The sequence below is a fragment of the Scyliorhinus canicula genome, chromosome 6, assembly GCF_902713615.1.
Source record: "Scyliorhinus canicula chromosome 6, sScyCan1.1, whole genome shotgun sequence".
Taxonomy (NCBI): domain Eukaryota; kingdom Metazoa; phylum Chordata; class Chondrichthyes; order Carcharhiniformes; family Scyliorhinidae; genus Scyliorhinus; species Scyliorhinus canicula.
The window spans coordinates 91,801,673-91,825,930 of record NC_052151.1 but is presented as its reverse complement, the minus strand read 5'-3'; the positions used below and the strand labels follow the sequence as shown (position 1 = coordinate 91,825,930).

At 46.4% G+C, this 24,258-nt stretch overlaps 1 protein-coding gene across 1 annotated transcript in view; it reads right to left on the bottom strand.

Moving 5' to 3' along the window:
• The window catches only part of lama4 (laminin, alpha 4), a 214,094-nt gene that overhangs the window by 120,137 nt on the left and 69,699 nt on the right, over positions 1 to 24,258 (bottom strand). The window contains exons 7-12 of the mRNA XM_038799653.1: positions 20,089 to 20,269; positions 19,634 to 19,720; positions 16,731 to 16,882; positions 14,500 to 14,610; positions 8,571 to 8,682; positions 3,107 to 3,271 (exon numbers count right to left, since the gene is read on the bottom strand). Coding sequence (XP_038655581.1) covers positions 3,107 to 3,271; positions 8,571 to 8,682; positions 14,500 to 14,610; positions 16,731 to 16,882; positions 19,634 to 19,720; positions 20,089 to 20,269 — 808 coding nt within the window. The remainder of the gene's footprint in view (positions 1 to 3,106; positions 3,272 to 8,570; positions 8,683 to 14,499; positions 14,611 to 16,730; positions 16,883 to 19,633; positions 19,721 to 20,088; positions 20,270 to 24,258) is intronic.

Here is a 24,258-nt window from a genome sequence, read left to right as displayed (position 1 = left end):
CATTAATGTGAGCCAGTAATGTGCTGGACGAGCTTAGCGCTAGACTTACCTTTCAGAGGGAAGTGAGGGACTGCTTTGTGTTCTGTTTCACGGAGACATGGCTCACCCTTGCTTTATTGGACTGTGGTATGCAACCTGACAGTTCAGTACTCCTGATGAACTGCACTGCGTCATTGGGCAAAGCAAAGTCCTCCTGGGGCTCGGATGTGGCCACCCGAACGAATTATTGCTCCCCGGACCTGGAATACCTGACTGCAAAGTGCCACCCATAGTACCTTCCCCAGGAGTTCACTTCTGCCATTATCATGGTAGTCTACATGCCAACCCAGGCAGAAGTGAAGAAGGCACTTGATGAATTGTACACCTCTATAAATAACAGTGAAACAGAATACCTGGAGACCTTGTTCAGTGTGGAAGGGGACCAACCAGGCCAACAGCAAGAGTGTACTGCCAAAATTCCACCAACATATCTCCTGTCCCACCGGGGCAGCCAACATCCTCACCCACTGCTACACAAACACAGGGTGCCTATTGATCCATCCTCTGACTGCACTTCAGAAAGTCGGACCATAAGACAATGCTCCTTCTCCTGGCATACAAGCAGGAACTTAAGCGAGAGAATCTGGTTAAGAAGGTTGTGCAATGCTGGTCCGAGGCCACAGAAGAGCTCTTACGTGACTGCTTGGAATCAGTGGACTGGTCCACGTCATAATATCCACTCATGTATATAATGAGGTGCAGACAGGCAGTGATTGACACACAGAATGACCAGTAAGCACATAACACAGTGCAGCCAATCACCAGACAGGACACTACCACTATAAAGCCAGAGGGCACTAGGTTTCCCGCTCTCTCTGGGCCCAGGCACTGAGACAGTCAGAGTCCACGAGCTAGCCAGTGCAAACACCATGCGGTAGCTAGTAAGTCAGATCAGGCTAATACAAGGTCTCCAGTCAGTTCAGTATAGTGTCAACCCACAGCTAAACATATCAGTTATATCGTTTAATAAAACAGTTTTGGATTTTCTCCAGTGTTAGACGTCTGCTTCTAGCTTCCCTGCATCAAGTGCAGTCCACATCGAACCAGCCTGCCTAACACATCAGTCCATATTCAAGAACTCAGCAGCCAACCTACAAGAGTAATGCCACCACCACCACTGACGTCATCAGCAACTGTGTAGAAGATTGCTTGCCAAAGAAGGTAGTACGTATGTTCCCCAACGGGAAACCATGGTTTAATCGGGAGATTGACTCCCTACTGAAGGCTAGGTCTGAGCGTTCAAGACAGGCGATCCTGACCTGTACAAGAAATCCAGGTACGACCTCCGCAAAGCCATCAGGGATGCCGAGAGACAATACCAGACTATGCTAGAGTCACAGACTAACAACATGCACTCTCGTCGGTTGTGGCAAGGCTTAAACAACATAACGGGCTACAAAGCAAATCCGAGTAGAATCCCAGCAGTAGCGCACCCCTCCTCGTTGAAGTCAATACATTTTAGGCCATTTCGAGCAGGAAATCATCAAACTGTTGTCAATTGACTCAGCAGCCTTGGAAACACCCATACCCAGAGTCACTGCTTCCAAAATCAGATCGGCCTTCTTGAAAGTGAACCCTCGGAAAGCAACGGGTCCTGACAGGGTCCCTGGTTGTGCACTCATATCCTGCGCAAGCCAAATGGTGGGTGTATCTTCAATCTCTCCCTACTCCGTTCTGAGGTTCCCACCTGCCTCAAGAAGACCATCATCATACCGGTGCCAAAGAAGAACCAGGCAACATACCTCAACGGCTAATGTCTGGTGCCTTTGATCAATCATAATGAAGTGCTTCGAGAGGTTGGTCATGAGACACATCAATTCCATTTTCCCAGAATGCCTTGATCAATTGCAATTTTCATACTGCCACAACCGGTCCACAGCAGATGCTATCGCCCTGGCCATACACTCATCCCTGGAGCCTCTTGACAACAAAGAGTCCTATTCATTGGCTACAGCTCCACCTTCAACACTACAATTGAAGCACATGTCAAAACTTCAAAACCTGGGACGTGGCTCCTCCCTCTGCAACTGGATCCTTAACTTCCTGATCCATGGATCACAATAGCTCACATCAAAACTCCAAAACCTTGGACTTGGCTCCTCCCTCTACAACTGGATCCTCAACTTCCTGACATGATGTGGCAAAATTTGGCTCCAAATTTACAAGTTTGCTGATGTCATGACCATAGTGGATCGGATCTCGAACAACAATGAGTTAGAGTACAGGAGGGAGATAGATAACCTAGTGGCATGGTGTAATGGCAACAATCTCTCACTCAATGTGAGCAAAACTAAGGAGCTGGTCATTGACTACAGGAAGTGAAGTATTGTACACACCTCTATCTGCATCAATGGTGCCGAGGTGTAGATGGTTGATAGCTTCAAATTCCTAGGTGTACACATCACCAACAATCTGTCCTGGTCCACCCATGTCGAAGTTACGAACAAGAAAGCATAACCGCACCAAGACTTCCTCAGGAAACTGAGGAAATTTGGCATGTCCCCATTGAATCTTACCAATATTTACAGATGCACTATAGAAAGCATCCTATCTGACTGCATCACAGCCTGGTATGGCAACAGCTCGGCCCAAGGCCGTAAGAAAACTACAGGGAGTCATGAACACAGCCCAGACCATCCCCGCAAACCCGTCTCCCAGCCATTGACTCTGTCTACACCTCCCGCTGCCTGGGGAAAGTGGCAGCATAATCAAAGACCCCTCCCACCCGGGTTATTCTCTCTTCCAACTTCTTCCATCAGGTAGGAGATACAAAAGTCTGAGAACACGCACTACCAGATTCAAGAACAGCTGCTTCCTGCTGTTACCAGACTCCTGAATGACCCTCTTATGGACTGAACTGAACGGATCTCTATACGCATCTTCTCTACTGAGTAGTACTACACTCCATACGCTCACCCGATGCCTGTGTCTATGTATTTACATTGTGTATTTATGTATGCCCTATGTTTTTTCATATATGGAACGATCTGGCTTGACTGTATGCAGAACAATACTTTTCACTATACATCGGTATACATGACAATAAATCCAAATCAATAAAACATACAACTCTGGGCTTTTGCTCTTTCTTCTTCAGTAAGAGGCTTCTGGTCTGAAAAGTTCCGATTTCTCATCTCCTCCAACATTTTCTTCACCTCATGGAAGACTTTGTTGATTTCCTCAGCTGCCAATTCTTCTTCTGTTCCGTATTTATTTAGGCCTTCAACAATATCTGCACAGCGGAATGAGATTATATCTTATCAAAAGTCTAAATATAAAGGTTATCAGAAAAGTCAACTGGCTAAGTTTACGTGTCCTGCAATGTGATATGGCTAATTATAGGTGGCATAGATTCCAAGGTTGATCTTTTTATCTGTCATTTTACATCACAATGCTGTGGTACAATTTAAATTTCAGATGAAACTGTCGGCTCAATCATTTCAAATGGTTATAAGGTTCAGGGTGCGATCTAACGCTGCTTGCACCTGGTGAGGATCCGTACGAGCCGGTTAGATTGCGGGAAAGGCCCATATCGGGAACCGTACCTGGTGCCAAGCGGTTTGCGATCTAACCGGTCAACTCCCGTTGGTGGGATCTAGAACCTGCCCAGATGTGGCACGAAGCTAATTGAGGTCAATTAAAGGCAAACTCTATATCATCCCATTAATGAGATGGAAATCCGATCTCATGGCCTCCCGTGATCTAAGCGGTTCCCCAGTGAGAAGTCATGCGGGCACCGATTAGTACTGGTCCACACAAATGTGGACCAGGCATCAGGGTGCCTAGGGGTCTCCCAGGCCATTGGAGGCTGCTAGGTGGTTGGGGACTGAACAGGGTGGCCCCCTGGCTCACCTCATGGCACCCAGGCATCTTGGCATTGCCAGGCTGGCCGCTTGACACTGCCACCCTGGCACTGCCAAGGTGCAAGGTGCTTGGGTGGTACTGCCAGGCTGGCAGGAGGACTGCCAGAATCCAGGGTCCCAGTGCCAGACAGTGACTATGAAAGGAGGAAGGGGGGGGGGGGTGTGAAGGGTGATATCTTGTAAGGGGGGTCCGGAAAGTGGATGGGGGAAAGACGTGAAAAGGGGGTCCTCAGTGATCCAATAGTGGGGTGTCCTCACTTGGGGGGTGATGCCCATGTGTGTGTATGTGTGTGGGGAGGGGGGGGGGGGGGGGGGGGGAGGGTGACACTGCCCATGGGTGGGGCATGTGGAGGAACCTCAACCTCACTTAGAGATCGGGGCATCCTTTCAAAATATTGGCCCGATCTCGGAGGAGCCAGTCTGGCCAGCAAGCTCAGCTACCCAGTGATGGAAAATTTCGAAGTGTGGTCTAGCCCAGAGAGAAACATTCCAGGGCCCGAAAAAGTGACTAATTGTGGACAGATAGTGGTGGGAGACTCATTTACAGAGCTGGACAGAAATTAATAGTCAAACCAATTTGAAATGACACTTAGAAACCTTTCTGTTAGATTGCGTCCTTAATGCTTTATGGCACCTGCAAAGGAAGAGATAGAATGATGTTCCGAATCGTCACATTCCAACAAATTATTAACACTGTAAATCTTGACTCTAGAAAACATAGAAAATAGTAGTAGGAGTAGGTCATTCGGCCCTTCAAGCTTGCATTACCATTCATTATGATCATGGCTGATCATCCAACTCAATAGCCTGTCCTGCCTTCTCCCCATATCCTTTGATCTCTTTCGCCCCAGTGCTATATCTAATTGCTTGCTGAAAACATACAATGTTTTGGTCAAAACTACTTTCTGTGGTAGTGAATTCCACAGGAGTTTGGTGACTAAGGGAGTTTGGTGAGGAGGGAGCAAGGTGCTCCTTTCATTTCCTACATTTTGTCAAAGAGTGTGAGGGGAGCCAGGAGTTTACAAAGAGTGCAGCTGACAGGGTGCAGAGTCGGAGGGCAGAATTCCAGCTGGGTCACATGGCAGAATCTCAGCTACATTCTGTAAGGTATGAATTGTTTTTGTTTTGCTTTTTGATTGTTTTTGTTTTGAGGGGGAAGCAAGCTATATTTGTATCATTCAGCAGAATCATTAATTTTAGAGGGTTCACTTGAGGGAGTAGCAACAGTTGGAAGGGCCTAACGGGTGTCTAATCTTTATTTATTTATTTATTTATTTTATTTTTATCCTTTTAAATCTCTTTGGGAATTCAGATCAGAGGGGAAGGCCATAACGGTCAGGTCTCTGGCACTGAGCCTGGCTCTGTGGCTCAGAAGGGAAGGGGAGTGAATAGCAAAGCGATAGTGGTAGGAGACTCAATGGTTCGGGGAATGGGTAGAAGATTCTGTGATTGTGAACGAGACTGCCGGAAGGTATGTTGCCTCCTGGGTGCCAGTGTCAGGGATGTCTCAGATCGAGTCTACAGGATTCTTAAGGGGGAAGGGGAGCAACCAGAATTCGTGGTGCACATAGGCACCAACAACATAGCTAAGAAAAGGGATGAGGATCTAAAAAGTAATTTTAGGGAGTTAGGTTGGAAGCTGAAGAGCAGGATGAGCAGAATAGTAATCTCAGGATTGCTACCGGTGCCACGTGCAAGTGAGGCAAGGAACAGAGAGCGAGTGCAGCTGAACAGGTGACGACAGGGCTGGTGCAGGAGGGACGGCTTCAGACATGTAGACCATTGGGATACCATTGGGAAGGTGGGAACTGTATATGAAGGACGGGTTGCACCTAAACTGGAGGGGCACTAATATCCTGGGCAAGTGGTTTGCCAGAGCTCTTTAGGAGGATTTAAACTAGTTTGGCAGGGGGATGGGAACCAGAACCACAGATCTGATGATAGGGTAGCTCTTGAACAGGCAGAAATAGTATGCAGCAAGTCTGTAAGGAAGGACAGACAGTTGATAGGGCAAAGTTGCACTCAGTGGGATGCGTTAAAGTGTGTCTGTTTCAATGCAGGGAGTGTCAGGAATAAGGGAGGTGAACTTCAGAGCATGGATCAGTACTTGGAACTACGATGTTGTGGCCATCACGGAGACATGGATTTCACAGGGGCAGGAATGGTTGTTAGATGTTCTGGGGTTTGGATGTTTTAAGAAAAAAGGAGAGAGAGGTAAAATAGGAGGGGGAGTGGCACTGTTAATTAAAGAGTGCATCACAGCTGCAGAAAAGGAGGTAGTCGAGGAGGGGTTGTCTACTGAGTCAATATGGGTGGACGTCAGAAACAAGAAAGGAGCAGTCACTTTATTGGGAATTTTCTATAGACCCCCAATAGCAGCAGAGAGATAGAGGAACAGATTGAACGGCAGATCTTGGAAAATTGCAGAAGTAACAGAGTTGTTGTCATGGGTGACTTCAACATTCCTAATATTGACTGGAACCTCCATAGTGCAAATGGTTTGGATGGAGCAGATTTTGTCAGGTGTGTCCAGGAAGGATTCCTGACTCAATATGTTGATAAGCCAACTAGGGGGAAGGCCATATTGGATTTGGTGCTTGGCAATGAACCAGGCCAGGTGTCAGATGTCTCAGTGGGAGCTGAGCAGCATAAATTGGGAATAATTGTTCTTGGGGAAATGCACAACAGTAATGTGGGAGTTGTTTAAGGAGAACATGCTGTGAGTGCTTGATAGTTTTGTCTCACTGAGACAAGGAAGGAATGGTAAGGTGAAGGAGCCTTATATGTAAGGTTGAGGAAGCAAGGATCTGACATGGCTCTAGAGGTTTACAAGGTAGCCAGGAAGGAACTAAAAAATGGACTTAAGAGAGTGAGAATGGTGCATAAAAAAAGCCCTGGCGGGAAGGATTAGGGAAAGCCCCAAGGCGTTCTACACTTATGTGAAAAATAAGAGGATGATCAGAGTGAGAGTAGGGCCGATCAGGGATAGTGGAGGGAACTTGTGCCTAGACTCTGAAGAGGTAGGGGAGGCCTAAATTAATATTTTGCTTCACGAGAGAGGGACCTTGTTGCTCATGAGAACAGTGTGAACCAGGTTAATAGACTCAAACAGGTTGATATTAAGAAGGAGGATGTGCTGGAAATTTTGAAAAGCATCAGGATAGATTCGTCCCCTGGGCCAGACGGGATATACCCAAGGTTACTACGGGAAGTGAGGGAGGAGATTGCTGTGCCATTGGCGATGATCTTTGCATCCTCACTCTCCACTGGAGTAGTATCGAATGATTGGAGGGAGGCGAATGTTGTTCCCCTGTTAAAGAAAGGGAAACGGAAAATCTCTGGGAAGTACGGACCAGTCAGTCTTAGTCTGTGGTGAGCAAAATACTGGAAAGGATTCTGAGAGCTAGAATTGACGATTATTTAGAAAATCAGTTTGATTAAAGATAGTCAGTATGGCTTTGTGAGGGGCAGGTCATGCCTCGCAAGCCTCATTTGAATTCTTTGATGTGACAAGACATATTAATGAAGGTCGGGCAGTGGATGTGGTGTATATGGATTTCAGTAAGGCATTTGTTAAGGTTCCTCATGGTAGGCTCATTCAGAAAGTCAGGAGGCATGGGAGACAGGGAAATTTGGCTGTCTGAATACAGAATTGTCTGGCAAAAGAAGACAGCAAGTGGTAATGGATGGTAAATATCCCGCCTGGAGGTCAGTGATCAGTGGTGTCCCGCAGGGATCTGATTTGGGACCTCTGTTTTTATAAATGACTTGGATGAGGAAGTGGAAGGGTGGGTTTGTAAATTTGCTGATGACATGAAGGTTGGTGGAGTTGCAGTGTTGAGGGCTGCTGCAGGTTACAACAAGACATTGACAGGATGCAGAGCTGGGCTGAGAAGTGGCAGTGGAGTTCAACCCAGATAAATGTGAGGTGATTCATTTTGGAAAGTCGAATTTGAATGTTGAATACAGGGTTAAAGGCAGGATTCTTGGAAGTGTGGAGGAACAGAGGGATCTTGGGGTTCACGTACATAGATCTCTCAAAATAGATCTGATAGGGTTGTTAAGAAGGCCGATGGTGCGTTGACTGTCATTAACAGGGGGATTGAGTTTAAGAGCCTCAAGATTTTGCTGCATCTGGTCCACATGTTCTGAAAAAAGACACGTTGCCAAAACATTTTCTCTTGTATTCCTCAGGACAATTTGTATTTGTATTTGGTATTCTTGTGAATTGTCCTGATGACTGCATGAGAAAAAGCTTTGACAATATGGACGGGATTCTCCACTGACCGGAGTGGTTCAAGGACCACTCAGGCATCGGGCCGCTGAAAAACCGGCGCCGGACCATCGGCAGCTTGGGTCGGGACGGCGGGGCGGGATTCACGCCGCACCCCGGCGATACTCCAGCCTGGCCGTGGGGGGTGGCGGGGGGGGGGGGAGAGAGAATCCCACCCCATGTCTTTATTCAGAAATACTCAAGTTCCACACCACCACACCACCAAATAACTCTTAATAGCTATGATTAAAGCAGGAATCAGCAATCCACATGAACTATAAATAAATTCTGAATACAAATCATGGTACATGATGAAAATGCTCAACAGCTTTGCTTCAATTATATTCCAGATGAATTCAGTCTTGCTTTTCAAATAAAATACATTAGGTTATTACCTTGGATCGAATTGGCTATCTTAATAATTTGTCCATTGATCTGGTTGGCACGGTCACTGATTTTGGTTGTTTCCTCGTCAAATAGCTGTGCATTCATGACAGTTATGTTTTCCTAAAATAATAAAATTCAATTGATAGTATTAATGAGTTATTGTGATAGAATAAATTCCATTCAGTAATCATTAATTAGAAGGCAAATTTTTGCAAAAATTTTAGCCAGGGTGACGCACTGAGAATGATAAAATTAAAATCATTTCTACTGCTGTATCTATTAAGAATTCCTTTCTCATAACAAGAGGACCAGAGTGTAAAGGAAAATACAAATATTATCTAAAATTAAAAAATGTCAACTTTAAATGGGACATCAAATGAAGCAAAAGCCAATGAAGAGTGCAAGAGGGCATGCCAATTGCAGAATCACGCATACCGAAAAATGAGGTGTCAACCTGGTGAAGATACAACACAGGGCTACTTCGATGATAATAATAATAATAATAAAATTAATCTTTATTGTCACAAGCAGGCTTACATTAACATTGCAATGAAGTTACTGTGAAAAGCCCCTAGTCACCACATTCCGGTGCCTGTTTGGTTACACTGAGGGAGAATTCAGAATATCTAATTCACCTAACAGCACATCTTACGGGACTTGTGGGAGGAAACCAGAACATCTGGAGGAAACTCACGCAGATACAGGGAGAACTTACAGGCTCCACACACAGTGACCCAAGCTGGGAATCGAACCTGGGACCCTGGAGCTGTGAAACAACAGTGCTACCCACTGTGCTGCCATGCCACCCACACCTAACAATGAAAGCGGCGTCCAAGACTTAGAGCTAAGCGATCCCACAACCAATGGATCAGGTCTAAGCTCTGTAGTTCTGTCACATCAAGTTATAAATTTTGGTGGACTAACAAGAGAAAGAAAGACCAGAAATATCCCCAGCCTTATGTGGTGATATGCATCACTGTAAATACAGTGGGCTGTTTAGCTCACTGGGCTAAATCGCTGGCTTTGAAAGCAGACCAAGGCAAGCCAGCAGCACGGTTTGATTCCCGTAACAGCCTCCCCGAACAGGCGCCGGAATGTGGCGACTAGGGGCTTTTCACAGTAACTTCATTTGAAGCCTACTCGTGATAATAAGTGATTTTCATTTCATTTTTCAAATACACAAGGGGTTAATGTAATTACACTACGATTAATTAAACACTAGTGGGAGCACCAGAGATGTCATGACATGCAAACATACAGCTAATGAACACATAAAGTAGGACATGACCAATGGGCAGTCAAGACACCTAGAGGTGACACTACCACAAGGGAGCAACCCATATAAAAGGACAGGGAACATATGCTCTGTCTCTTTCCACAGACGACACTTAGAGAGAAGGACCGGGGCCGATCAGAAGCATCACACCCACAACGTGGCTTAGAGCAGACTGGTTAGTTAGACTGAGTTACTATAGCAAGATTAGCAGGAGAGTCGAACTCAGAGAACTGTGCTGATGGTTCAATAAATCACATTGACTTACTTCAAAGTCTGGAGTATCTTTTGGTCAAAGCTGCATTGAGTTGCGGCCTGTGTTATCACAGAGTACATAACACATCACCTTAAAGGTGGGGAAGCCCAGCACATCCGTGAAAAAGACAAGATTGCTGAATTTGCAACAATCTTTAGCTAGAAATGCCACATCTACCTTGGACTCCTCATGAGAGCCCCAGCATCACAGATGTCAGTCTTCAGTCAATTCGATTCACTCCACGTGATATCAAGAAACAGCTGAAGGCACCGGATACTGCAAAGGCTACGGACCCAGACAATATTCCAACAATAGTTCTGGAGACTTGTGCTCCAGAATTTGCCGCACCTCTCGCCAAGCTGTTCCACTACAGCTTGTTTTAAAAAAGGCAGGAAAAATCTAACCTGACCAATTACACCACCATTAATCTAATCTCTCTCAGCAGAAAAAAGATGGAAGGTGTCTTTAATTACTATCAAGTAGCACTTGCTCAGCAAAAACCTGCTCACTGATGTGGCGACTGGGGGCTTTTCACAGTAACTTCATTGCCGTGTTAATGCAAGCCTACGTTTGCCAGGGCCACTCAGCTCCTGACCTCACTAAAGCCATAGTCCTAACATGGACACAAGAGCTGAACTAAAGAGGTGAGGCGAGTGACTGCCCTTAACATCAATGCAGCACTTGATTGAGTATGGTATTAGTGATCCCTGGAAAAACCGAAGTCAATGGGAATCAGGGGGAAAAGCCTCCACTGGTTGATGTCACACTTAACACAAATGAATAGTATTGTAGTTGTTGGATGTCAATCTTCTCAATCCCAGGACATCATTGCAGGAAGTGTCCCAGGCCCAACTGTCTTCAGCTACTTCATCAATCATCTTCCCCTCACCATAAGGTCAGAAATGGGGATGTTCGCTCATGATTTCACAGTGTTCAGCACCATTTGCAATTCCTTAGATACTGAAGCAGTCCATGCCCAGGTTTAGCAGGACCAGAACAACATTCAGGGGCGGGATTCTCTGACCCTCCCCGTCGGGTCGGAGAATTGCTGGGGGGCGGCGTGAATCCCACCCCCGCCGGCTGCCAAATTCTCCGGTGCCGGTGATTTGGCAGGGGCGGGAATCGAGGCGCGCCAGTCGGCGGCCGCTCACAGTGGCCTCCCCCCAGCGATTCTCCGTCCCGCGATGGGCCGAAGTCCCGCTCGTTCTATTCAGGTCCCACCGTCGGGACCTGGCGGCGCGGGCGGACTCTGGGGTCCTGGGAGGGGCATGGGCCGATCTGGCCCGGGGGTGGGGGGGGGGGGGGGGGGGGGGGGGGGGGGGGGGGGTGTGCCCCCATGGTGGGCTGGGGGGGGTGCCCCCATTGTGGGCTGGCCCACGTTTGGGCCCCGCCGATCCACGGGCGGGCCTGTGTCGTGGGGCACTCTTTTCCTACGCGCCGGCCGTGTCAGCCTCTGCGAAAGCCGGCACGAAGGTGAACCCCCACCGCGCACACGCGGGGATGATGTCAGCAGCTGTTGATATTCCTGCGCATGCGCGGACCCGCGCCGGCCGGTGGAGTCCCTTTGGCCCTGGCTGGCGCGGCACCAAAGGCCTTCCACGCCGGCCGGCGGGGCGCAAACCACTCCAGCGCCGGCCTAGCCCTTGAAGGTGTTGAGGATTCCGTACCTTTGGGTGGCCCGACGCCGGAGTGGTTCGTGCCACTCCGTCCCGCCGGGACCCCCCCTCCCCTCCCCCCGCCCCGCCGGGTACGAGAGAATCCCACCCCAGGCTTGGGCTGATAAGTGACAAGTAACATTTGTGCCACAGAAGTGGCAGGCATTTACCATCTCCCACAAGTGAGAATCCAACCATCTCCCCTTGACCTTCAATGGCATTACCATCGCTCCATCACCCACTATTGACATCCCGGGGGTTACGATTGAGCAGAAACTGAACTGGGCCAGTCATATTAAAACTGAGTCTAAAAGAGCAGGTTAGAGACTGGGAATTCTGTAGTGAGTAACCCATGTCCTGATTCCCCATCATCTACAAGGCACAAGTCAGGAGTTTGACAGGATACTTGCCACTTGCCTGGAGGAGTACAGCTCCAACAACCCTCAAGAAACTGACACTATTCAGGGTGGTTGCTTGGCACTCCATCCACTAATATTCATTCCCTTCACCACCGAAGCACGGTGGCAGTAGTGTGCAACATCAACAAGATGCACTGCAGCAACTCTGCAAGGCTCCTTTGAAAGTACCTTCCAAACCTGTGACCTCTACCACCTAGAAAGACAAGGGGAGCAGATGCATGAGAACACTACCACCTGCAAGTTCCCCTCCAAGTCACTGACCATCCTGACTTGGAACAATATCACTGTCCCTTCACTGTCCCTGTGTCATAATCCTGGAACTCTCCCTAAAAACACTGTGGGTTTCACTACTCCACTATGTACCGCAACAGCTCAAGAAGGTTGCTCACTACCAGTGGCAATTAGAGATGGCCAATAAGAATGCAATTAAAAATAAGGCCAGCAACACTCCTGTTGCGTGAAAGAATAAAATAAGCCAAGAGAGAGAGCTCCACATTCTCAGATGCCATATTGGAGACCCTAGTCCAGGAGGTTGACAGCAGGAGAGAGCCAACATGCATCTGATGCAAGGAGGTTCACAAGCACCACTGGGAATGGAACGGAAGTACCTATTCTGGAAGGCAACTTTTCACACCCTGGCCCCGAGGGCCTAGCACCAAAGTCAGAAGAAGTTCAATGACCTCACAGAGGTGGCCAAGGTCAGGAATGCTTCTTCACAGGAAATGCTGTACCAAGCACACCATCAATGACTCGCACTACTCAATGCAACACACTTTCCTCTTTCATTCATCTGCAATTCCTAGCAGTAAGATCTCATGCTTAAAATTCAGATGCACCACCTCATCCTCACACAACCACAGCAAGCCAGACCCATACCCACTTCCTGCAGCCTCTACATCCTTCCCACTATTCAGCTATGACTGATACATCACCCATATAGTGCAACACATTCAGTGTTATTCTTCAAGGGACTAGACTTAAACATGAAAGCGACAGGCACCCAAGTCACTGGGGGACATTGTACTCATCATCATGGGTGGCTATGAAAAAGGCTATTGCAACCTGTGGTGCTGAGAACATTCAAGAATATGTATATGTCCCTGTGTTATAGCTCTACTTAAATATCCCCTCATACTCATTCCGATTTGGCATAAGGTACAAGCTGCAGATCATATAATTTAGGATGTCTTTCTTTCCAACTCATCCCACTTTCCTCAACCTGATCCTCCTCTTTATCTGCTTTCAGTTACCCAAGAACTGAACAGTCACTGAAGTTTCATGTGAAAAGACAAGAACTGCCTCAGACTTTTGAGGAAGAGCCATCATCACTTAATCTGACACTCACAGTGCGCCAGCGTTGAGTCAGCATGTGAAAATCCAGCGGACACAAGTGGGCTATAGTCAAGCTGGGGGAAAAGGACATATATATTTTTCAACAAAGGAGGGCAAGGTCCCAAGTGAGTTCTAAATATGTTGCTAGCTAAAGTTACTGTGGAAAATGATTTTGTTGGTGGTTTTTATTGCTGGATTTTGACCAAGAGGATGCTGTGATATCCATGGCAGCTGGATTGAAAGTTGGGGAATTGATGTCCTAAGGGAATCTCAGTTTACTTAGGTGTACACTGGTAGCTCATCCAGGATGATGTGATCTGACATGCCTCCTCCTGAGATAGCCTCTGCAAATAAGGTGATAAAGGCTCCTCATAGTAGTGAGCAGATAGAGGATGCAACACACCGCATAATTTTGGAGAGATGCTCTATTTTTGCAACGTTGCCTTGGCAGAGAAAGTCAATGGTTTGATTCTTCTTGTTCTTGGTAGTGACATGTTCTCACTGTAGACAGATTGTCCTCATATGGTAGTGGCAGAGGAGAGAGAGGAGCCCTTACTTCTGCGCAGTCCAAGTTGACAGACTGCCAAAGGGTAAAGATATTGTGGCTGCTGCCAAACCACCATACATTCATAGTTGCACTCAATCTGCATTTTAATGGAGAGGATCCATTCAGAACACATGTTCAGCTTCTCTGCTGTGAGCGGCGAGCACAGGGCGCACACTGGGGCTGCATCACCCAAGTTTACAGAATGTTACTGAGAAGCAAGTATGACGTATCTATACAATATTAATTTTCAATAAGTTTACAAAGAATAGAGCTGTGACTAATTCTCCTAATTATTGAACATACGTGAGAGAAAATGTGGAAAGATGAGTATTTCATGAATTATATAACAATGTATTATTTGAAATTACGTTAATTAGTAAGACCTATAAACTTAACAAGGCATGTCACCTGAACAACAAAATAAATTATTTTCAAGTCAAATCAAAGATACTCACCTTTTCAGACAACATGTTGAGATCGGCAACGAGGTTCATGATTGCTGCTTCAATATCTTCTGTCTTAAATTTCTGTGATTTTAATTGTAATCTCATCTCTGCAATCTGGGTCTGCATTGTAAGAACATATCATAGATAGATTGGTACTAAGCTAGAAACATTGTAACTTTAGGTTTAATTGGAAGCTTTTAAATCTGGTTGCTGTTCAGATGAAATAGATGCATCAATGGTTACAAGCAATATGGCCACTGAGAAACTTTGCTGAACGGGGACTGAACATTGTTTGACCTTGATCTCAGTTCAGATGCCTCACTAGTGACCTTCACCCCTCCAGATCACGAGCTGTCTCGTCCTGGTGAGCTTGGTAGCAACGACTGGTCCAGGCCATATTCGGGAGACAAGGCTTGAGTTTGTGGCCCACCCTGGGAAAGAAGGTGTCTCTCCACTCCTCACTGGAATGGAGCTATGGCTCCACCTTGGACTCCCGAACCTCGGGGGCGGGGGAGGATCCAGGTCTTCTGTGAGCCACCTTGGTGGCCGCAGTGAGTGTTTGGTAAGTGGAGCGCTTAAAAACAGCTCCAGCTGCCAGGATCTTCAGCAAAACCTCCGGGCCCAGTGGTTACAATACCTGCTGGGCTGGGAATTGCTCTCAATTCGCTCTGGCAGAGTGCTGACCTATTTGCATGTCCTGACTCTCTTATCAAAAAGCGCCCCCCAACGGGAACGCAAACTACACACAATTCAGTCCTGGTGTCAACACCTTAGTCTTCTAAACAGAGGATCGTGACCAGTGGCAGGACTAGAAGATCCCGGCAGTAGGCAATGATGAACTGCATCTGCTGCCGGAAAACTCGCCTTGGGATGGGAGGATGGGCGAATCCCATCCTTAGGATCTTGTAGGATTATGGACATCCTTGTGTTGGAAAGGAGCCTGCATAAGGTCTCCAGATTGGGTCTGGGCATCCCTGCCTGAGCACCTCACAGAGCACACGTCCCCACCCACACCTGCACCCCCCCCCCCCCCCCCATCCCTATATTAGCAACCAGGCACTGGAGCTTCCAGGAGCATGAGTGAGGAAATTGGGCATTTGTGGTGGTACGTGAAATGGGTCCCTGCCAATCTGCATGATTCTCTTCACAAACCTGGATGGGTCAGTGCAGGAAGCTAATGAAAAAGACATTTTGGGAGACAAAAGTATCATAGGTTTGGGCAAATTCACATATAACAATAGAAACAAAGAATTATAGAAAGTAGGAGCAGGAGGAGGCCATTCTACACTTCAAGTCTTCTCTGCCTTCATTATGATAGTGATTGATCATCTAACTCAATAGCCTGATCTCACCTTCCCCCAACATCCTTTGATCCCCTTCGCCCCAACTGCTATATCTAATACAAAAACAGAAAATACTGGACAATCTCAGCAGGTTTGACAGCGTCTGTGCAGAGCGAAGGGAGCTAACGTTTCGAATCCGGATGACTCTTTGTCAAAGTCATCCAGACTCGAAACGTTAGCTCCCTTTTCTCTCCATAGATGCTATCAAACCTGCTGTGATTGTCCAGTATTTTCTGTATTTGTTTCAGATGCCAGCATAATTGTTTTTATGCTATTTCAGAGAAAAGAGGCGTCCTCTTGGTCACATAATTAATGAATTCTGTAAAATGGAAATGCATTGGCAAGTTGTGTTCTGTAGGTGACCTGTATTTGTAAGAAAGATGCACACAAGTTTGATACTTTTCGTTGCGCAGCTTAATTATGTTGTGAGGGGCCAATTAGCTGCGTTGGCTAAAGTGTGATACCACCATTAGCATGGGTTCAGTTTCCACATCAGCTGAGGTAGTTCTTGTGAGCTGCCCCCTTCCCTTGCCCTAGGTTATATCACAACAGAGAGATGCATGAAGAGCCATGGTTAGCAATCATCGATCCTCAAGGAGTGAGTGAATTATTGAATGCAGTTGATTCCATAATTTCCCTTAACTTTGTGCTCTTCTCTGTATCAATCTAACTGTCTCAAATAAAAGTTGTCCAAAACTATCTTCTAAGACAAGAAAAATCCTATCTGATGGAAAAATGTTAACGTTTTACACAATTATATGTCGATGTTTAAAGTTTATTCCCTTCCTCACTCATTCATCGGCAGTAAAATATGTAACTGGGACAAAAAATATAAAAATTATGAAAACATTTCATTGAGAGTCCCAAATGTAGTTGACTATTATTATTAGCACTCACATTGAAGTGGATTCCTGTGAAATTGATTTTTTCCAAGCGGTTATTAATGGCATCTCCAGTAATAACATTTAGAACACTGGACTTAGCTTCTTCCAGTGATGATCCCGATAATTTTAAATCTTCAATTAAGTCCCAGATACATTTGTCACATCCTGGTGAAATAATAGAACAGATGTAGAATTAGAGGCAAATGTTTTAAAGTATCATCAGGAACAGCACCAGGCCTTTGTAGCTTGACTTTCAATGGTGATGGAACTTCAGGGTCAAATGGGGAGTGTGACAATAAATGCTGAGCTTACAAGAAGTTTGAGAGGTAATTTGACGAGATCTTTAAAAATATGAAAGGTTTTTTGAGAGAGTGGATACAAAGGGAATGCTTTCTCTTGTGGGGAAGAGCTTAAACTGAGGCCACCAACGTAGGATATTCACTCAAGATATCCATTAGGGAGTTCAGAAGAAAACATCGTCACCCAAAGAGTGGTAAAAATGTGGAACTTGCCACCATCGGGAGAGGTTAAAGCAAGCAGCATAGATGCATTTAAGGGGAAAACAATCACCTGAGGGAGAAGGGAATGGTGGGTTACAATGGCCGATTTTCGATTTGAAAATGTGGGAGGAGGCTTGAATTGTGCATAAACGCTGGCATAGACTGGTTGGGCTAAATGGCCTGATTCTGTGTTTTATATCCTATGCAATCCAATTGGGTTCTGCAACCCTAATTGTCTCTCTTGGAATCAGAGTCCCTACAGTGCAGAAGGCCATTTGCTCCATCGAGTCTGCACAGGCCCTTGGACAGAGCACCCTACTTTTGCCCACGCCTCCACTCTGTCCCTGTAACCCAGTAACCCCATTTAAGCTTTTGGACACTAAGGGACAACTTATCATGGTCAATTCACCTAATCTGCAAATCTTTGGATTGTGGGAGGAAACTGGAGCACCCGAGGAAACCCAAGCAGACATAGGGAGAAAATGCAAACTCTACATAGATAGTCACCCAAGACCTGGTGAGACAGTAGCGCTAACCATTGTACCATAGCTCTGGGTTGGTCCATGGTCATGGCAAGGTATTGTAGTGGTTTGCTGTTGCTTTTTGCAGATGACAACAGGAAAATGTCTCACGCTTACTGCCTGTGATTTGGGTATTGGAAGAATTTAGATGTTGATAATCAACATGTTTGGCCATGCTATGAGCACCACATTCTGTGGCCATCAAACCTTGGGACTGTACTCAAAACCAGAACTTCTGGCTAACAAGTAGGGATGCAAACCACAGCCCCACAATACTTCCCTGTTTACCCTGATTAGTCAGGGAAAATCAGCCAGGCTATCCAGTCTTCATTGCTAGGAAGGGAATAATTATTGGGTGACGCCACATAAGAGCAAGGTTGGGGTTTCCTCTGAGGCTACTATAATTGAGAAGCCTGGCCACACTGACTCAAAACATGTTTGGATAATGGGCACGATAGTAGAAGATGCCTACAACAGGAAAAGGAAGAGAAAGAAAAAAAAGTTGAATAAATTATTTAAAATCCCATGAACGCGATTCTCTGCTGCCCACGATGGGTCGGAGAATAGAGGGAGGGCGTCCCTGACATTTTTCACGCCCTCCCGCTATTCTCCCCCCCCCCCGCCCCCCATGGCCGCCCCACGACACAAATCGCTGCTCGCCGTTTTTTACGGCGAACAGCAATTCTCCCCAGGCCGATGGGCCGAGTTCCCAGGCCTTTACGGACGTTTTTACGGCAGCAAACACACCTGCTTGCTGCCGTCGTAAAAACGGCCACAACATGCCCGTTCTGGGCATCCAGGTCCCCGATTGGCACGGCAGTACCACGGCCGTGCCAAGGGGGGCATGGGCCCGCGATCGGTGCCCACCGTAACGGACGCACTCTTTCTCCCTCTGCCGCCCCGCAGGATCAGTCCGCGGGGCGGCCGAGGGAGATGACGGCCCCGTGCATGCGCGGGTTGGTGCCGTCCAATCCGCGCATGCGCGGCTGACGTCATCATGCGCGTCAGCCGGCGTGACGCTTGGCGTGCGGACTTAGCAACCGTCGCTAAGCCTGCGATGCCGTGCTTCACGGGGGCCCGCTGCCAGCCCCGCCCGGGGGGGGGGGGGGAGAATCGGGTTCAGGGAGGGGGCGCGGAGGCTGCCGTGAAACACGGCCAGTTTCACGGCAGCCTTTACGACTCGCCGCATTTGCGGAGAATCGCGCCCATGTGTTTTATATTGTTCAAAAATATAACCAGTCTGAGCTTAGTAATTAATCCTACATTGCTCTGATTTGGACATACAATAAATCTATTCAAAGATCTTTTACTCCCCACCAAAGAAAAATACCATACGGATCAGATGTCACCCTAAATCATTTCATGATTCGCATGTATAATTAATTAGTTAATATAAATGATAGGACTATTTGTAATTGATGAGTCCTAATGATATGCTAAATCATAAAAAAATCCAGCTAAATTAGTTATTAATCATTGCAAGCACTTGATAAGACTGATTTTTATGCACTAGTATAATGCAGAGCTCACATGACAACATATCAGGGAAGAATTTCATGGTCGCCTACTGGTGGGTTTTCAGTGTTGGTGGGGGTGGGAGGGGAGCCAGGAAAATGCTATTTGAATTTCAAGTGTAGGTAAGTGTTCAGATAATCATATCACGTGTTGAAGTGCGCTGCAAACCTCATGATTGGTGGATCAGTCCTGTACGGGCAAAGCCAACATAATTTGCTGGAAAAGGGAGACACACTGTTGTATTTCAGGTCACCATTGCCTGTAAGATGTCATGCATTATCCTATTTTAACTTAACAAAGCTGTGGGAATTCATAACCTGGGTTCAGTGGAGACACCTGGAATTATTGCTGTCAGGCTTAAATTGCATGACGGTACTTACTGACAACAGAGCAGTCAGTTGGGGGCTCAGTGGGTGCTGACAAACATTCTCCTGTCTCACTGTCACAGTGCCCTTCGCATTTGCACCCTGTAGGTAAGAGAAACAAGTGAATTTCTGAAATTATAGCTCATGTTTCTAGACTTGATGAGTTTGAACTATGAAATGCATGCAACAACTTTATTAAACAGCACAGCGAAAAATACTAAGGTCTATTTCTGTACGAATTAATAATTCTGCTTGCAACCACACACTGTGCTATCAGATTATGATGTCTCATCCTGCTTCACACAATGAGTTGTTTTTAAGCTGCCACAAAAAGAGTGCTCACTTTAAATTCTTTCCTTTCTCCTTTTTTTTTAAACTTCCTTCACCCTCTTGATTTCTTTGTTGCTTGCTATTGTCACTAAAGCCTTTCTTTTTCTCTCTTTCCGATAAATGTGATGGAATAAACTTACTCTGGCACCCATTTAGTCCGTAGTTCCAGAACCCATACAGACAGCGGTCACACAGTTTTCCTGTGACTCCGGGTAAACATCGACATTGTCCACTCAGAGGGTCACAATATTCATCCTTGGAAGCCAGAGCACATGCGCATCTCAAACACCCAGAACAACTGCTGTATCCATAGTAACCAATCTGTAAAAAAGGAATATAATACAAAACAATTGAAAATAATATTGTACTTAGCCAAAGATTTATGAACATACAAGCATGCGAATTAGGAGCAGGGAGTAGCACATCGCCCCCCCTCGAGCCTGCTCCGTCATTCAATAAGATCGTGGCTGATCTGATCGGAACTTCAACCCAACATTCCCGCCTACCTTTCACCCCCTTGTTAGTCATGAATTTATCTACCTCTGCCTTGAAAATATTCAAAGACTCTTCTTCCACTGCCTTTTGAAGAAGAGAGTTCCAGAGACTCGGGACCCTCTGAGAGAAGAAATATCTCCTCATTTATACGGACCCTGGAGGTGTAGAAGATTTTAGTTGTCGGGCAGCATGGCCGGCGCAAGCTTGGAGGGCCGAAGGGCCTGTTCCTGTGCTGTAATTTTTTTTTGTTCTTGTTTTTTGTTCTTTATATCTGTCTCAAATGAGTGGCCCCTTAATTTTAAAACAGTGACCCGTAGTTCTAGATTCTCCAACATGAGGAAACATACTATCCACATCCATCCTGTCAATGTCCCTCAGGATCTTAGATGTTTTGCCCAAATCGCCTCCTACCCTTCTGAACTCTAGCGAGGGCAGCACGGTAGCATAGTGGTTAGCACTATGGCTTCACAGTACCAGGGTCCCAAATTCGATTCCCAGCTTGGGTCACTGTCTGCATGTTCGCCCCCTGTCCGCGTGGGTTCCCTCTGGGAGGTCCGGTTTCCTCCCACAAGTCCTGAAAGACGTGCTATTAGGAACTTGGACATTCTGAATTCTCCCTCTGTGTACCCAAACAGGTGCCGGAATGTGGGCGACGAGGGGATTTTCACAGTAACTTCATTGCAGTGTTAATGTAAGCCTACTTGTGACAATAAATATTATTATTATTATTGAAATCTATTGCTGGATTCTCCGCCAGCAGGACTTTCCATTGCGCCAGCAGCGCACCCAGGGCCACAGGTTTTCTGCGGCCTGGGAAGGCCACAATGGGAAATCCCTTTGGTAGGTACTGAGAAGGGAGAATCCCGCTGCTAGTGAGGGTGTGCCGCCCAGAAAAACGCAGCTGCACACCGGAGAATCCCACCAACCTTTAGTGACTTTAAATTTATTAACTTGAGCCAGATTTAAACAAAAACGTTATCAGTAATTTTGTGCAGGTTATTTCCTGATTCGTTTTTTTCATAATTTATAAAACAATAAGACAGTGGGGGGGGATATTAGATATGGCCTGGAAATGGGTGCACGGACCGTGGTGTACAGTTAACATGCGCCTGTTCATTTCAATACAAGCAGCATGCCTGTTCATTCTGCCCGCTTATTTACATGAATGAAGCACACTGCCAGCCAGCTAGGCATACAGTTCTGTGGCTACATCCCTGAGTAGTGGGTGCAAATTCGGGAGAGAATAGCAAGCTGGTACCTCTTAAACGTTGGTGGGTGGGGGATGGGGTGTGGGATGGAACTTTGGCTGGAGCTGGTGGTGAAATTCTCTGCAGATGTGACTTTGACCTGAGGGAGATGTAGGAATGGAAGAGGATGGCCTCCAATGCAACATTGAGGCCTTGTTCTAGAGGTCAACTGAAGGTTGCAGGTCTTCTACCCACATGGGAGTCAGAAGGCTTTAGGCAAACTCATAGAAACGTAATGGAAGCAGATGGTTGCACAGGTGAACCTGCATGCTGTGCTTAAAGAAGTTCAGGGATGCCACGAGAGTAGTCTTAGTAAATTAATCTTCCAGCATTCCATCAACTGCAAAACCACACCACCATCTATCAATCTTCTAAATCACCATTAATCCTGACTCATATCCACCATTCATATCTTCTCCACACACTCAATGGCTTTGCTGCCAGCCTCATACCAAGACCTCTCTGCCTGTACACACTGGGAGCCATTCACCATAAAAAGCACAATACCCAAACATTGCACTACACTCACTGACCCATTTTCCTCTCCCTTGCCTGCCGGTGTGGTGCAGAATCAAAGGCAACAATTAATTGGTGGGAAACAGTTTTTTTTAAACTTTGTTCGTGCGATTTGGGCTTTGCTAGCTAGACCAGCATGTATTGCCTATCCCTAATTGCCCTTGAGAAGGTGTTGGTGAGCTGCCATCTTGAACTACTGCAGTCCATTTCGTGTAAGTATACTTACAGTGAGGTTAGGGAGACATGTTCTTACCTCAGTGGCGGATTGTTGCTAATCATCATTAAAGTGTCTATGACTGAGGCTATGGCTAGCAGCAGGGCTGAAACCACTGATGATGATGGTAAGCTCCTTCTCATATCACACTTCTGCCTTATTACTCAATTTCTGTTGATCCCCTCTCGGAACATGGTATAATCATATATCTCTTCCTTTCCACAAACCAACGCTTGTTTCTCCATCCAGTTAGATAGTCGAAACTACCATTTAGCTCAGCAATGATGCAGAAGCAAGAAGTGGAAGAAGAAGAAGAGACTAATGATGATTAAACCATCAGTCAGTCTTATACACACAGCCACTAGCTCAGATAATGGCATCATGCATACTAGGGGCTGGATTAGCACAGTGGGCTAAATAGCTGGCTTGTAATGCAGAACAATGCCAGCAGCGCGGGTTCAATTTCTGTACCGGCCTCCCCGAACAGGTGCCGGAATTTGGCGACTAGGGGCTTTTCACAGTAACTTCATTGAAACCTACTTGTGACAATAAGCGATTATTATTATTATTTAGAGGGCAGCAGTGAGATGGGATCTGCATATGGTGAGTCACCAGGCATGAGCAGCCTGCAGACAAGGCAAGGGAAATAGGCAGGACAGGTGCCAACATGGCAGAGAACAAGGTTTGCACAAGTTCCACTATAGTGTACTCAGATGAAGGCTCCAGGATAGGAAAAGGCTGATGAGTAGACGCAATGAAATGTGTGGTGCTTTGACCAGCCTGCCAGAGATATTCCAGTCACTGCTGAAGAACATGGAAATGTCTGACCCAAGACTTAGCACTGAAGTTGGAGCTCATCGTCTCCAGTATGGATATGATAGCCACTCCATGAGAACTTCTGTGGATTCAACTACGATCAAGTGCTTAATGTTTGATATCTGAGCTTCCATTGCAGCTGCTTGACATCTGTGTGGTGCAGTGGAAGCTCAGACTGGAATCATGCAAGTTCAGCTCAATGCCATTCAGGCTAAGACTGTGGCCACCATGGCTGTGGATACCAGGACTCAAAGAGCCTTTCAGAGTTTCACAGCAGCCAAACAGTTTGTCCTCTACTTTTAAAAAATAAATTTAGAGTACCCAATTATTATTTTTTTCCAAATGAGGGGCAATTTAGCATGGCCAATCCACCTAACCTGCATATCTTTGGGTTGTGGGGGTGAAGCCCACGCAGATACAGGGAGAATATGCAAACTCCACATGGACAGTGACCCAGGGCAGGGATTCGAACCGGAGTCCTCAGCGCCGTAGTCCCAGTGCTAACCACTGCGCCACGTGCCGTCCCTAACCGTCTGTCTTCTAATCGATTACTGGGTTGCTGAGACACCTTCCTGGTCGAGTCACTATATCATGGGGAGTATGAACCTGTCGTCTATCCTCAGGATGAGAAAACAAATGCTTTGGAGCATAATTTTTCAGGTAATAACTATTTTCTATAAAATATTATTTTGTGCATTTAGGTTTGGAACTAATTTTTTCTCTCCATTTGGACAGTAATTGAAGATACAAGGATCCAATAATGGAAAATCTGTTGACCGCTGTTGATATACAATGCAGTTAAATAATTCCACCAGTCCTGACTTGATAGGCTGAATGGCCTCCTTCTGCACTGCTGAGGCACAGCCCCGCCCCCTAACCCCTCAGCCACATAGACCCACCTAACCAACATATTTGGACACAAAGGGGAAATTTAACATGGCCATTTCACCTAACCTGCCCATCTTTCGACTGTGGGAGGAAATCAGAGCACCCGGAGGAAACCCACGCAGACAAGGGGAGAA